Raw genomic sequence first — 14,614 nt, forward strand, 5'->3', positions numbered from 1 at the left:
CAGCCTCTGCAGAGAGAAAGGGGGTTAACCTGCCGCGGCCCCTGCGCAGCGGGGCCGGGGAGCGGGAGCATGCGCTGCATGCACTGCGGGACGCGGGGCCAAAGCAGCGAAGTCCTGCGGAGCGGGCAGCCAAGCCCTCCGCTTCCCCTCCCACCGGGACACAGCACCCGGGGTGAGCAGGGACAGCACCCAGAGTGAGCACGGGTGGCACCCAGGGCGAGCACGGGTGGCTGAGACAGGCGCACACGCGCGTGGGAAGGGAGCGAGCGTGCCCTGACGAGGGGGATGTGCCCGCCTGCGGCTCCAGGCTCTGCTGGGGATGCGCAGCGCTCCCAGCTCGCGTCGGAGCCCGGTTCGTACAGGCAGCGAGGGGCTGCCCAACCCTGGGCTCAGCGGCTCCGTCCCGCTGCCCCTCGTGTGGCTCCGGCAATCCCCAGGGGTTTGCCAGGTGCCAGCAAACGCAGGGGTGCAGCGGTGGGGACGGGAGCGCAGAGCCCCGTGATGGGCAGGCAGGAGGATGGGGCATTGCTCACTGCTGCTGCGGCCGCGGGCAGAGACAGGCTCTGCGCTTGCAGCAGCCCTCAGACAGACGTCAGATTTGGGCCCCCTCTGGGAGATTTGCTGGTTTTTTTGTTGGTGTTTTTTTGTTTGTTTTTTTCTTTTTTTTTCATTTTGCTGGCCAAGCAGCTGAGCAAAACACCTGGCTGCGGGAAAGCGAGGACGGCGCAGGTGCCCACTCGGGGATCGGCATGCAGCACACGCAGCGGCAGTGGGGAACAAAAGAGAGAACAGCAGGGATGCAAAAAAGAAACAAAAAGAGGAAAAAAAAAAAAAAGACATCAACAGCCTTGGGAACCCAAGGCCACGGGAGAGAGACAGTGCGAGGCACCACAGCACATGTCACAGGAGACAGACAGACAGACAGCCCCGTGCCGATCAGATACGTAAAATATCACCACTCCGGGACCCTCACTGACCTCTAACTTGTTGCTCCAGGTTCAGTATGACTGATACGGCCTGGTGTAGGATTAGGAGTTTGGTCTGCGGTTTTTCGCTGTTTAGGTGGAGTTGGCACATGCGTCCGAGCTCTTTAAAGGCCTCGTTGATGTCACGGACCCGCAGGCGCTCACGGGCATTATTGGCGACCCTCCTTTCTCTCTCTCTCTCGGCTTTTTGCTCTGGGGGAAGAAGATCGTCCTCCTCATCCTCATCTTGACTAATGGTTTAAAATAAGAACGAGACAGGGACATTCCTCGCGTGCACTCTCAGCACTGGTCAACTCACAGAAAAGAAACACACGTCGAGGCACCGAGACGCCAAGCCCCACGCGTGGCCCCACGTGCCCCCGCTGGGACTTGCCGGCCCGGTGCCCCACGCTCACACATGGGGACACGCAGTGACTTTGGAGAGAAGCAATTAAGGCTCTTCTTCTGCCTCTTTTTTTTGTTTTGTTTTTAAACAACAAAGAAAGAAACCACAACGATGCAATTAAGGCCTGAGCTTGTTGCCCGGAGGTTGTAGGGTGGCCCAGAGAAGGTGTGGGGGCCAACACTGGTGTCCCCAAGCTGGCATTTTGGGAAGACGCAGCCCTCTGCCTCCAGGGCAGGAGGTGGCTGCAGTGTGGCAGGAGAGGGGCTGGCGCTGCCCCTCCGGGCAGCATCACCGTGGCCAGGGAGGTCTGAGCCGATGGCGAGGTTGCAGCCAAGCCAGCGCGCTGGAAGGACTCTACCTGATCTGCTGCCACGTGTCTGGCTGGATGTGACAGAGGATACAGGAGCCCGAAGCAGACAGCGGAGATCACCCAAAGCAGGGAGGAGGTCAAAACCTTCCTGCCCCTGACCGAGGGGAGCTCAGCGCTTGGTCGTGCCCACGCACGGCCACAAGCAATGCCCTGAGCGACACGCAGGCAGGCGCAGCTCATGTGGACAAGGCAGGAGCCCTCTGCTTTACAAGCACGAGGAAGCTCTGTGGCCATGGGGACAGGAGCCAGCAGAGGAGGGCGGCAGGGACCCTTCCCCGGCACAGCACGAAGCGACCGGCCACAGGGAAGCAGCGGGAGCCCGGGCTGTGCTGCCTCTGTGCGAGGACAGAGAAGGCTCCCGCGGCGGGCAGGGGCTGGTGGGAGGGCAGGGGCTGGCACTGCAGGATGGCCCCCAGCCTCAGCGGGCCGAGCTCAGTGCCTGGTGGGTCACCGTGGCCGTACCCCAGCCCAAATGCCTCCAGCCTGGTAACAGAGTAAGTGAAGGGAGAGACCTGTTCAAAGAGCACCTTGTTCTGTTCCGGGAGGGTTTCAGCTCTTTCTTCTCCTCTTCTGAGTTATCTGCCACCGACGTATTCTCCTCGTCCTCCTTCTCTTCCCTCTTTATTTCGCTGGTTCCCGAGGAGACGCTGCTTCGCCCCAGCCCCCCTGACAAGCCTGCTGAGGAAGCAGAGCCACACACGGAGGTTGGAGGGGTCTGTCCCACACGGAGGGCTGGGGGGTCCCCAGGCCCTGCTCCTGCTGCGCTGCATCGCCAGCGTGCGGCATCCCGGACCCATCCTGCATTGCCAGTCCACAGCGAGAGGAGCTGGAGGGGTGCTGGCTCTGCCTTGCCACCACTCCCCATTCTTCTCCCCCCATCTCCCAGGCCCTCCAGAGTCAGAGCCCAACCTCCCCCAGCACAGCAGGGCCCGGGGGCTTCTGTGCACCCACAGCTGGCAGCAGGGACAGGAACACGCGTGTGAAACCTCTGGAAAAGGCTCAAGGTAGAAACTGCCCCGCGGGTGCTGCAAGGAAGCACTGGCCTTGCACAAGAGCACCCATCTCCCCCCAGGCTGCTGCTGCTGCAGAGGGCTGGACCTAACGGGTGACCCGAATCACCCCCGTGGCAGGCGAGCCTCAAGCGTGCCCACGTGGAGAGCTGCCTTACCGCTGAACGTGTCTTGCTGCCTGCTGAGGTCAGGGAGTGAGCTGGGCTGGGACGGAAGCGTGACGTGGTTGTGGAGCATGCTGGGGTTGCCGGACAACCCGTCTTCGGGGTGACCTCCTCCCACCTACAGCAGAACAAGCAGAGCAAGCCTTGAGGCGGGGGGCAGTGTCACGGCCACGGGCACAGTGACCCCGAGCATGGCCGCGGGGCTCCGCAGAGCGGGCTGGGGCGCAGCCGCGTGCCCTCCTCACACGCTCCCACCACCCAGAGCACGGGCATGCAGGAGGGAAGAGCCACCCTGCTCCAGCACCAGCCCCGTGGCGGGGGCACTGCAGAGAGCAGCTCCGTGCCCTGCACAGCAGCTGGGCCAGCAGAAAGCCCCCAGCAGTGCTGCCTCCCCCTGCCATGGAAGAGCCTCTCTCTGCCCAGACGCAAGGCTGGCACACGGGGGAGGACACCCTGCCGGGGCTGCATGTGTCCTGTCTCCATCAAGCACCAACGTTTCTGCCACCTCCCCAGTGCCACCACAGTAGGGGACATCCCAGCAGCATGAACTTCACCCCGAAGGGCCTGGATGCAAAGGGCAAGGGTCAGGCAGCCTTTCTGAGCCCAGGGCTGCACTACACCAGCCAGGGAGCAGCAGGACAGCGCCAGCCTGGCTGCAAACGCTCTACTTTCTGCAGCTGGCAGCAGTCTGCAAGAGAGGACGGACACAGGATTCATCGCTCAGTAGCAGAGTCTCGGAAGGGAAGCACGTCTGGTTCTCCAGAGAGACTGGAGACGTGTTACCATTTGCTGCAGCAGGCAACCAGCTCTGCCAAAAACGTGCTCCTGTGGTCACCAGCCACTGGCCAAGGGGGGACCCTGGTGACCCAGCAGGGGACCCCGGCATCCACGTGCTCAGGGCACCTGGGCCCGCAGCCTGAATGAGCCGTCACACGTCCGCACTCCCGGCGTGCACAGAGGGACGCGGTGCCTGCCCGGGTGGTTCAGAGAGGGACGTCCTGGCAATGCCTGCCTCTCCATACCCAAGGTCCTGCCCTGCACTGGATCCCTCTCCTCCTTCTTCCTGCATCCCCTGGGAAGGGCTTTAAACTGTTTTGCGGGATTTCCATCCATGTTGCAGGGAAGAAGAAGAGCTTTCAGCACCTCTGCCTGCCCCGAGAAGGGGCACGAGTGAACTGCGTGCGGGGCTTGTGCCTGAGAGCCACCACTGTGCTGAGCAGGGGTTCAACCTCCCCGCATGAAGGCTTTGGATGAGGCTTGGAGCAACCTGGTCTAGTGGAAGGTGTCCCTGCCTGTGGCAGGGGGGTTGGAACTAGATGATCTTTAAGGTCCCTTCCAACACAAACCAGTCTGTGATTCATTCTATGAAGACGGCACCTCCGTGCACGTCACCCGTTCCAAGCTGCCAACAGCTGACCCAAGCTAGACCCCACTGAGCTGTTCTCACATCAAAAGTAACCCTCCTCTGGATGCCAGGGGATACCCCACGCCGTGGGTCCCCAGCATGTCTCTGTCAGCTGCCGCGACACTTCCACACTTACCAGACTCGGGTGCCTGTTCCCCAGGGACATGACCGAGGCGGGGAAGCCCTGGCCCATGCTGCCCACAGTGGCACTGAGGGCCGGTGCCGAGCTCAGGAGCCCGTGCATGTCCCCGTGGTTGCTCGGCATGGCGGCCGTCTGGCCCACGGCGTGATTCCTCAGCACGTGGATGGCTTCGTCCAACCTGTCTTCCATTTTGTTTTGCTTGAAGGACAGGACAGAGAAATAGGTCTGCGTTAACGCCAGCAATGCCAGCAGCCCGCTGCAGCTCTCTGCACTAAGGAACGGCTGGTGGCAATCATGCACTCAGCTACAACAAGGCAGGTACGGGGAGAAGTAACCCCCCGACCTCATCAGTGCCATCCCCCAAAGGCACAAGGGGTCACACAAGCTCAGGAACGGGAGGCAGAAACGAGCCAGAAATCTGTTCGCCTGGGCCAGACACAAAGGGATGCGAATGGGCCCTAAACAGGGGGAGGGTTGTAGGAGGGTGTAGCAAGGGGGGGGTCGGTCTCTTCTCCCACGTAACAAGTGACAGGATGAGGGGAAACAGCCTCAAGTTGCACCAGGGGAGGTTTAGGTTGGAGATCAGGGACAATTTCTTCCCCAAAAGGGTTGTCAAGCACTGGCACAGGCTGCCCAGGGCAGTGGTGGAGTCCCCATCCCTGGGGGGATTTAAAAGCCGTGTAGATGTGGTGCTGAGGGACATGGGTTAGTGGTGGCCTTGGCAGTGCTGGGGTAACGGTTGGACTCGATCTCAAAGGTCCTTTCCAACCAAAACGGTTCTGTGACTCTGTGACTCCAGGGTGCAAGGCTGCGCCTGTGCCAGCCAGGCCCTGGGCTCAGGGAAGCAGGTGCCCAACTCTGCTCAGCTACTTCCAACCAACCTCCATCTATCAACTAACGATCTTCCTCCAGGCCCCAGAGGTTTTGGAGGCGGGACTTCACCCACAAGCCCTTTATCGCCAGGTGCTCAAGGGACAGAAGAGAAAAGGAGAAGGCAGATCTTTCAGTGACACTTACTAAAGTGTGGAGGCTCCCTTCGTAGCTGGGAGATAAGGCACCCTGTCCGCTCGCTCGCGACCACTGCGATGTGCCTGCGAACAAACGGGGAGAGCTTGGGACCGGGCACAGCTGCCACTAGATGGGGCTGGAAGCTGGGCCACCATGCCGCTGCATGGGCCACCACGCTGCACATGGGCCACCACGCTGTGTGTGGGCCACCACACCATGCACAGCACCACATGGGCCACCACGGCACCACAGGGGGCTGCGCAGGGACGGTCACACCGCAGGTACGAAGCCAGCCACGCCGCACATGGGCACGGGTTTCCCCCTGCTCCCCGTCACCGCCCTGCGAGGCAGCGGGGTGCCCCAGAGGCGTTTCACCTCAGAGCACTTCTCTGGCAGAGATGCTGGGAGGGGTCACGGTCTGATCCCACGTGTCTCCCGTGGAAACCTCTGTTCAGCCCCTGCTGTGGGCTCGCCTCTGCTCTGCCTCAGCAGGAAACGGAGCTCAGGCCTTCAGCCCTCAAGAGGTTCTGAGATTTCTCTGATCTCAGGGAGCGGCAGCCAGCACACACGCTGGGCTTGCTCCAGCCCCGGGGGAGCAGCAGGCTGGGGTGTGTATGTCGCTCTGCACCCCGGGCACCGAGGAGCCTCAGCGCCAGCTCTGCTGGGCAGAAGCGAGACCTCTCCCACCAGACAGAGCAGAGACGGGCTTTCATTGGGCACTGAAAATGGTTTTTAAGTAGTTGGCTGCTTCCCAGTTCCCACTGCGCTCCTCCCACAGGAGACAAAACCTCCCAGCCTCACCCAGACGGGATGTTCAGGGCCAGGGGCTGTCTGAGGGGCAGGAGCAGGTCCCAGGGGGTGGCAGCAACGCTTTAACTCAAGCATGCGGCGGTGCTGCCGTGTGGGCCAGGCTGTGCCTCCAGAAGAGCTGCCTCCTAAAACCCCTCTGCAGGGGCAAAGCTGGGAGCAGGCAGAGCCGTCACCCTCACGCCCGCAGCACTCGCCGCACCCGGGCACTGCTCAGCTCCGAACGGAGGAGAAGCTACAACCGATTAAAGAAGACGGACATGCAACTTCACAGGAGACATTTAAAAAGTATCTTCAAGTTTGCTTGTCCTTCCTCTTCACTCTCCCCCTTTTAAAAATAAATGGGATTTGGCGAGATTGCCAACAGTATCTTTAACGAGGGTTTGGGGCTTGTCTATGGAGACAGGCTGAGAGAGTTGGGGCTGTTCAGCCTGGAGAAGAGAAGGCTCCAGGGAGACCTTCTAGCATCTTCCAGTACCTGAAGGGGCTACAGGAAAGCTGGAGAGGGGCTTTTTACAAGGGCGTGGAGGGATAGGACAAGGGGGAACGGTTTTAAACTGAAAGAAGGGAGATTGAGATGAGATATTAGGAAGAAATTGTTGGCTGTGAGGGTGGTGAGACCCTGGCCCAGGTTGCCCCGAGAAGCTGTGGCTGCCCCCTCCCTGGCAGTGTTCAAGGCGAGGTTGGATGGGGCTTGGAGAAACCTGGTCTGGTGGAAGGTGTCCCTGCCCGTGGCAGGGGGGTTGGAACTAGATGGGCTTTAAGGTCCCTTCCAACCCCAACCAGTCTGTGATTCTGTGATCTGGGAAGTATGCTGCCTTGGACCTCCTGAAAGCAAACCCAACATCCCCTTTACACAGAGCAATGTTTTTCACCTACCTGCAAGCCCCTGAGGGGAGCCGACTGGTGTAGAGGGGTTTGACGAGAAGTTATTGCTAGAGTGATCGGGGGAATAAATCTGGAGCGAGAGAAACAGGTCACGATCAGCAGCGCCCACCGCTGCAATGTCTCTACCCCCTCCCCAGCAGCAGCACCAAGCCCCCGTGCCGTGAGGACCACCCGATGGGACCACCCGATGGCACCTCCCCTTCCCACACCAGGCCCCAGCCGCCGCAATGGCCCAGCCCGTTAGTCCACCCGTGGCCCCCCCAGGGTCTCTCTCTGTCCCTGCTGCCGCCACCCCTGCAGCTACAGCCTCTGTTCGTCAGGTCCCACCTCAGACGGAAGCGAGAGCCCCACGAAATCATTGCAGGGTGCAGTGCTGGGCACCCCTCTGCCACCGCGCAGAAGCAAAGGTCCCTGGAGTGAGCGGGACAGAGGCAACCCCAAGCTCTAACAGCCCAGGCAGGGCCAGAACTACTGGGACCTGCTACGAGGGCTGCATAGGGTCATCTTGCCAGACCACTACCAGGCTGAGTGGCTACAAAGCTGGCTCATGGGCAGGGGTCTGCAGGGCCACCATAACACCCAGTGCCTCAGTTTCCCTTATCTGCCAAAAGGCGCTTTTGCACAGTGCCAGGACTCAGGATGGCAGCACACAGAGGGGGGGAACCCTCCCCTCAGAGGCTGCTGTGGTTTTGGGGTGCATTCACCCAAACATCTCAATGTGTCCATCTTCCCCTGTGCCTAGAGGGTCCCTGTTATAGAGGGGAGGTCCAACGCTGCGAGAAGACAGGGACAGGGTCAAGGATCTGCAGAAACTCTTACTGAAGCTAGTGCCTTCCCGAGCGCATCTCCCGAGCTCCCAGCTGTGGTTCCTCTGTTACCTGCCGAGAGAGGACACAGACATCACTGCCAGGGTGCCACAAACCCAGCAGGACAAGGCACCCGTAACGAGCCCTTCTCGCTCTGGGATCGACATTTCTCACTCTTACTGCTTTGCTTGGAAATTAAACGGGTGCCCAGCTCAGAGCAGCCCGGCTGAGGGCCCACACGTCCCGGCAGCTTTCGTGGGCTGCAGAAACGGCCTTATAACACCCCGGGTCGAAGGTGCCATGCCATCAACAGCCATCAATGTCTCTGCTGCAGCACAGCCCATTTTCACAGGGCATCTTAAGCCTGTACAATCCCAGACTTGCTTCCCCTCCTCTAAACCAGGGGTTTTCTATGAATCAAGGTCAGGATCCTCATTTCCTGGGGAACACGAGTTCATTTCAGTAACAGGTTTTGTAACAGGTTCAGCAGGGTCAGAGATTAAAGCACTCGGGGGTTTAACACGGTATCCAAATGCAGCACAAACATTCCTATTCCAGATTTAGACAAACTGCTTCACACATACCCCCGCCTTGCCGCAATGCAGGTGCAAATCCTTCCCGCAACTCATCCGAGCCACGGCTCCTCTGAGATAATGCCACAGATCCTGCTCTCCTCCCAGATCCCCCAAGCAAGGTGTAAGCCCTCAAGCCAGCCCCTCATCCCCCTGCTACAGCCTGCCCAGGTGTCCAGCAGCAGGAACCTCCCCGCGCCTCCTCCTCACGCAGTAACTCCATGCACGGGTGACACGCCAGGGATGAAGTGTCCCCGGGTACGTCGGACACAGATATCACAGCCCTGGACGTCAGAGGTTTGCACAAGACACTGATTTTCCCAGTTAAGCCTCTGCACGGCAGCGGCACGACAGGGGTCACACGCTGGGGACCACCACGCGCCCGAGGGGCTGTACGTACCCATCATGCTGTCTGTCCCGCTGATGGGGGGCGTGTGACTGGAGACACCGTACGGCGTGGAGGCCGAGGAGAAGCCAGACACCGAGGGGAGCCCACCGTTAACCTCTCCTGAATGAAGCTGGTAATTCTAGCAGAGAGGGGGAGAGAGGGGAGAGGTGTCCTCAAAAGGCTGCCAGGTTTCAGCAGCCTGGCCAGGACCCAGGCCCTCCCCGTCGGCAGCCGGCCCAAGCTGATGGCTACGGGACGAGGTGACACGTTGCCACCGGCCGAGCGGAGCCCCCCAGCCCACCCGCGAGGCAGCACGGGGACGCGTTACCATGCGTTCGTGCTGATGTAAACTGTTGAAGCCGCCGGACTGCGGGAGCGGAGAGGAGGAGCTGCCCAGCATGGCACCGTAATTTGACTGGCTTATGGCACCCGGTGAACTCCACAGGTCTGGCGAGTTATGGAGCCCGTCTGGAAGGAAAAAACCAGAGCTGAGCGGGGCAGAGACGCTGGCACGCGCCCCACAGCCTGCCCAGGGGCAAGGCAGCCCAGGCTGAGGGGCTGCATTTGTCCCCATCGCGTCCTGCCTACGCCGAGCATCACCCACTGAGCAAATCGGAGCCACTTCATGTCTCGTGCGCTCCTGCCCTGAGCTCCCTCCTCCTCCTCCGCTGTGCAATTCCTCCCGTCAGCCGCACCGGGCCAGGCAGCCCCTGCGTTGGCTGGCCTGCAGGACGCTGGGGTTGTTAATAACTCACCTGCCATATAAAAGGCTCCGGGATACACAGTGCTGGGAGGTTTCGAGGGAGTATATCCAGCTGGATCCCTGCTGTAGTCATCACCTGAGTTGGATGGATACACCTGCGGGGCAGGAAAGGGGTTGAAGAGAAGCGCTTGGCCACCCCATAGCCCCACATCCTCCCCGTGGGTCACCCCAGCCCGCGCAGCTTCACTTTTATTCATCGCAGCAGACGATAGAGTCGGTCCCACAGCAAAAACCAGGGTGGGGGGAACCGAAGCAGCTCAGCTGAAGTTACGGCGGCGACACCGAACGGCGCGGCTCTGCCGGGGCACGGCGCAGGGGCCAGGTCATGCAGAGACCGGCCCGTCTGCCTGCCCCGCAGCCCCCTCCTGCACGAGAACGCCGGCGCCAGCAGAAGTTTCAACTCTCTGCTCTAGTTCCTTTTTCTGCGGTTATAACTTTTTATGGGTAACCACAAAAGCAATCATTTCTGGGTGCTAACCCCGCACCCAAGGGCGCGGGCTGGGGGGTGGCAACCGGGACCGACGAGGCTTCGGGACCTGCTCACCCACGCGCCGACCCTGCCGGGAGCAGCCCAGCCCCTGCTCAAACCCTTCGCAGAAATCACCCTGTCCCGCTCGAGGGGAAACTGAGGCACGGGTGAAGCATAAAGCTGAGGGCTGAGCAGTCCCTCAAAAAAGGGATGTCACATGGGAGGCGATGGCTCTCGGACAGCTTTCAGCCAGATTTCTGCAGCACCCTTCAGCTATGTTATTTAACGGCACATTAAGCAAAAAAAAAAAGGGCTTTTTTTTTCTTCTAAATTAACCAAACCCATCCTAGAAAGCCCTTACAGAACTTCATCTTCTGCCACTGCAAAAACATACTTTTTTTTTTTTAAACCAGAAATTCAACACGCAAAGAAACCGAAATGCCACACAAAACTACATGAGAACCTTTTGTTACAGCCTATTTTCATCCCCATTGATTCATTCTGAAACCACAAATAAATTTTTTTTTTTTTTTAAAGACACACGAAAGCAGAGGCGGGTGCAGGGGCCAGCCAGGCGCGCTCAGCCAGCTCTGCCTGGAAAAGACAGCTCTCTTTGGAAAAGAAACCTGCCCTGAGTTTCTCTTTCCCCACACCCAGCCAGCTCTCCCCGACCCCTTGTCCTCATCCAGCAAGAAGGGGTAAAATTGTTCTTTATGTCTGTAACTGGCCAGAACACTGAGAATTTCTTCTTTTTTTGTGTGCAGGGAAATAGGAATTTTTTTTGTTAATAGACTAGATAATTTCTATTAGAATTTCTATTCTATTATCTAAATAGAATAATTTCTAAATAATAGAAAATAGGAATCTTTTCGTTAAAAAAATAAAGGTCTGAAAAGCACCAGTGATTGCACTTAAATACACTGCTTGATTTTTCCCCTGGCAGCCCAAGTTCCTGCTTTTCAGAGCAGCTTCCCTTGAAGCTCGGGGAGGGGTTCAGAGCCCCAGGGGCAGCCCCGGCCCCTCGTCACCCATCAGCTCTTGGGCAGCTGAAAGCAACTTGCGGGCATCGATGCTACAGATTGAGACTTGTAAAATAAAGAGGAGAAAAAAAAAAAAAAAGAAATAGGAATAGAATAAAGAGAAGGGGAAGGGAAAAACCTGATAGATGCCGGCAGCTGCCTTTCGTCCCTAGCTCCAAAAAAGAAAAATCCAGGAGGCTTCGCCTTCGCAGGACGGTGTCGGGGCGCAGCGGGCGCGCGGGCGGCTGGGGGAGAGCGGGGGGGAACGGAGGAGGCCGTGAAGAACGAGAATCCCATCAATCGCCTTTTTTTTTTTTTCCTCTAATTTGATTAAATAGCGGGGAGCTGGGAGAGGGGAATCGAATGAAGCACGTCTAATAGCCGCCCCCCCCCACGCCATCTGCCAGGGGCTGGCGCCCGGCCAGCGCGCCGGGCAGCTGCGCGGCAGCGGAGAGGGGGCCGGCGGCGAGCTGCAAAACATCCATTTAATAAATCCAGAGCGAAAAATCAGAATAAGAAAAAATAAGCAGAGACGAGCAGGACTGGGGTTGCAAAGTAAAGGGGAGGAAGCTCATCTCGCTGCGTTACCCGCCCTGCTCCGCCATCCCTGACCCCCCCATCCCCTGTGGGGTCCCGGGGGGCCGGGTTTCGCCCCAAGAGTGGCCCTGGCCTCTCCAAATCTTTCATTTCCCTGCTCAGCGCAGGGGGAAGGCTGTGAAAAGCCAACTCCTGCTGTGAAAAGCCAACTCCTGCACCAGCCAAGCGAGGAGCATCCCCAGGCTCGCCGCATGCGGAGGAGCTGGAGGCCGCCGGCCAAGCGCCGCAGGAAGCGGTAAATCAGCGCCAGGTCCCCGCTCCCCATCCCACGGCCCCAGCCCTCGCGCCGGCGGCGGCCTCGGGGACCTCCAGGTGAGGTCATTTCCTCCGGTGAAAATTGCCAGCGCGGCAAGAGAGCCGCTGGAAAAGCCCCAGCGCTGGGATTCGCAGAGCTTTGTGGTGTTGGGGTTTGTCGTTTTTTCCCCCCCCGCCCTCCCTGTTTTTCTTGCTTAAATGCATGAACTGGGGTGGGACCCGAGGCAGAGCAGAGCTGAACAGAGCGGGGACCAGTGGGTGAATTCAAGGCCTGAAACAGCTCCCAACCACCGCACTCGCTGCGGCAACGAAATCCTGCAGGAACCGACTTGCACAGAATCACAGAACCGTTTGGGTTGGAAAGGACCTTTAAGATCACTGAATCCAACCGTTAACCCAGCACTGCCAAGGCCACCACTAACCCATGGCCCTCAGCACCACATCTACACGGCTTTTAAATCCCCCCAGGGATGGGGACTCCACCACTGCCCTGGGCAGCCTGTGCCAGTGCTTGACAACACTTTGGGTGAAGAAATTATTCCTGATCTCCAATCTAAACCTCCCCTGGTGCAACTTGAGGCCGGTTCCTCTCGTCCTATCACTTGTTACCTGGGAGAAGACACTGACCCACCCCTCACTACACCCTCCTTTCAGGCAGTTGTAGAGAGCAAGAAGGTCTCCCCTCAGCCTCCTTTTCTCCACACTAAACACCCCCAGGTCCCTCAGCCGCTCCTCATCACACTTGTGCTCCAGACCCTTCACCAGCTTCATTGCCCTTCTCTGGACTCGCTCCAGCACCTCAAGGTCTCTCTTGTCGTGAGGGGCCCAAAACTGAACACAGGATTCGAGGTGCGGCCTCACCAGTGCCGAGTACAGGGGGACGATCACTGCCCTAGTTCTGCTGGCCACACTAGTGCTGTTAGAAACCAGGATGCTGGTGGCCTTCTTGGCCACCTGGGCACACTGCTGGGTCACGTTCAGGCACCGTCGACCAACACCCCCAGGTCCTTTCCCACCAGGTGAAAATCCCTCCCTGGCTTCCTCCGGCGAAGGGGCTCAGAGGCCTCACCCAGCCCCGGGTCCCATGCCTCGACACGTGAGCACTAACCCTGCTTTCCAGCTCCACGTTGCAGGGAGGCGAGAAGGGGCTCCGTGCCCTGGGGACAGCCCTGGCACTGCCACTGCCCCAGCCCAGCACCTATTTCACAAGAACTAACCCCAAGGGCCGTGGGATACAAGCACAGGTACCTCTGCGCCCGTCCGCACTCAGAGCCGCTCGGTCCCTGCCCGGCATCGCCGTTCACATCCCTCTAACATCCATCTCACACCGTCGGTGCCTTTGGCAGAATCACTCCCCTTTTCAGCCACCCTCAACTATTCCAGCCGCTGACCTCTCCGCGTTTTCAAAGCAGCGAGGGAATTACAGATTAAAGCACTTTATTTTAATAAGGTGCTGATTAACCTATTTATTTTGCATGGGGTCCAGCGATAACACGGGGCGGGCTCCTGCGCAGGCGAGTCAGACAAGAACGAGCCTTTGATCTCCTGCCTTTGAGGCCGGCGACTCCTTTTGCTCCGCGCTTCTCTCGCCGCCTTGATGCCAATTTCTCTCCCCAGGTGTGGAAGTTCAAAAACAAAACGAGAAACCGGAGGTCACGGCAAAGATTCCTAGATGTGGGCTGCATCCCCAGCAGCGTGGCCAGCAGGGCGAGGGAGGGGATTCTGCCCCTCTGCTCCGCTCTCCTGAGACCCCCCCTGCAGTGCTGCGTCCAGCTCTGGGGCCCTCAACACAAGAAGGACACGGAGCTGTTGGAGCGAGTCCAGAGGAGGCCACGGAGATGCTCAGAGGGCTGGAGCCCCTCTGCTATGAGACAGGCTGAGAGAGCTGGGGCTGTTCAGCCTGGAGAAGAGAAGGCTCCAGGGAGACCTTCTAGCACCTTCCAGCACCTAAAGGGGCTACAGGAAAGCAGGAGAGGGACTTTTGACAAGGACATGGAGTGACAGGATGAAGGGAACGGTTTTAAACTGAAAGAGGGGAGATTGAGATGAGATCTTAGGAAGAAATTGTTGACTGTGATGGTGGTGAGACCCTGGCCCAGGTTGCGCAGAGAAGCTGTGGCTGCCCCCTCCCTGGCAGTGTTCAAGGCCAGGTTGGATGGGGCTTAGAGCAACCTGGTCTGGTGGAAGGTGTCCCTGCCTGTGGCAGGGGGGTTGGAACTAGATGGGCTTTAAGGTCCCTTCCAACCCAAACCAGCCTGTGATTCTATGAATCTGGGCCCTTTAGGGCATCACCAGCATGACCTGCAGCAAGCCTCGACACCTCTGAAATCTGAGGCCAATAAAGGTCCGTGTGGTGGGAGCGATGGTTTCCCCACACGTCAGCTGGGGTTTCAAAGCTCTGAATTTCACACAGAAACTCTACGCAGCGATACGGATTCTGCTTCAAGCAGGTCTTCCCTGTTAAAACACAGACTCTTGGAGCAACTCAGCACTGTTGACTGGAGCTGGTTTCTGCATGATGTGGGTCTGCAGAAACCCTCCAACACCCTCTGGTCTGCAAGCCCAACGCGGCAAGCCCTT

At 59.0% G+C, this 14,614-nt stretch overlaps 1 protein-coding gene across 15 annotated transcripts in view; it reads right to left on the bottom strand.

Moving 5' to 3' along the window:
* The window catches only part of TCF3 (transcription factor 3), a 93,808-nt gene that overhangs the window by 11,880 nt on the left and 67,314 nt on the right, over positions 1-14,614 (bottom strand). For 3 of the 15 annotated variants that reach the window (XM_068420854.1, XM_068420853.1, XM_068420866.1), the window contains 10 exons: positions 9,687-9,789; positions 9,260-9,399; positions 8,944-9,070; positions 7,985-8,043; positions 7,157-7,235; positions 5,480-5,553; positions 4,457-4,660; positions 2,910-3,033; positions 2,254-2,419; positions 978-1,216 (listed from right to left, as the gene is read on the bottom strand). In XM_068420854.1, the coding sequence (XP_068276955.1) occupies positions 978-1,216; positions 2,254-2,419; positions 2,910-3,033; positions 4,457-4,660; positions 5,480-5,553; positions 7,157-7,235; positions 7,985-8,043; positions 8,944-9,070; positions 9,260-9,399; positions 9,687-9,789 (1,315 nt within the window). The remainder of the gene's footprint in view (positions 1-977; positions 1,217-2,253; positions 2,420-2,909; positions 3,034-4,456; positions 4,661-5,479; positions 5,554-7,156; positions 7,236-7,984; positions 8,044-8,943; positions 9,071-9,259; positions 9,400-9,686; positions 9,790-14,614) is intronic. The other 12 variants (XM_068420869.1, XM_068420863.1, XM_068420862.1 and 9 more) reach the window with 6 other exon arrangements.

Source organism: Nyctibius grandis, chromosome 31, assembly GCF_013368605.1.
Source record: "Nyctibius grandis isolate bNycGra1 chromosome 31, bNycGra1.pri, whole genome shotgun sequence".
In the NCBI taxonomy this organism is placed as follows: domain Eukaryota; kingdom Metazoa; phylum Chordata; class Aves; order Nyctibiiformes; family Nyctibiidae; genus Nyctibius; species Nyctibius grandis.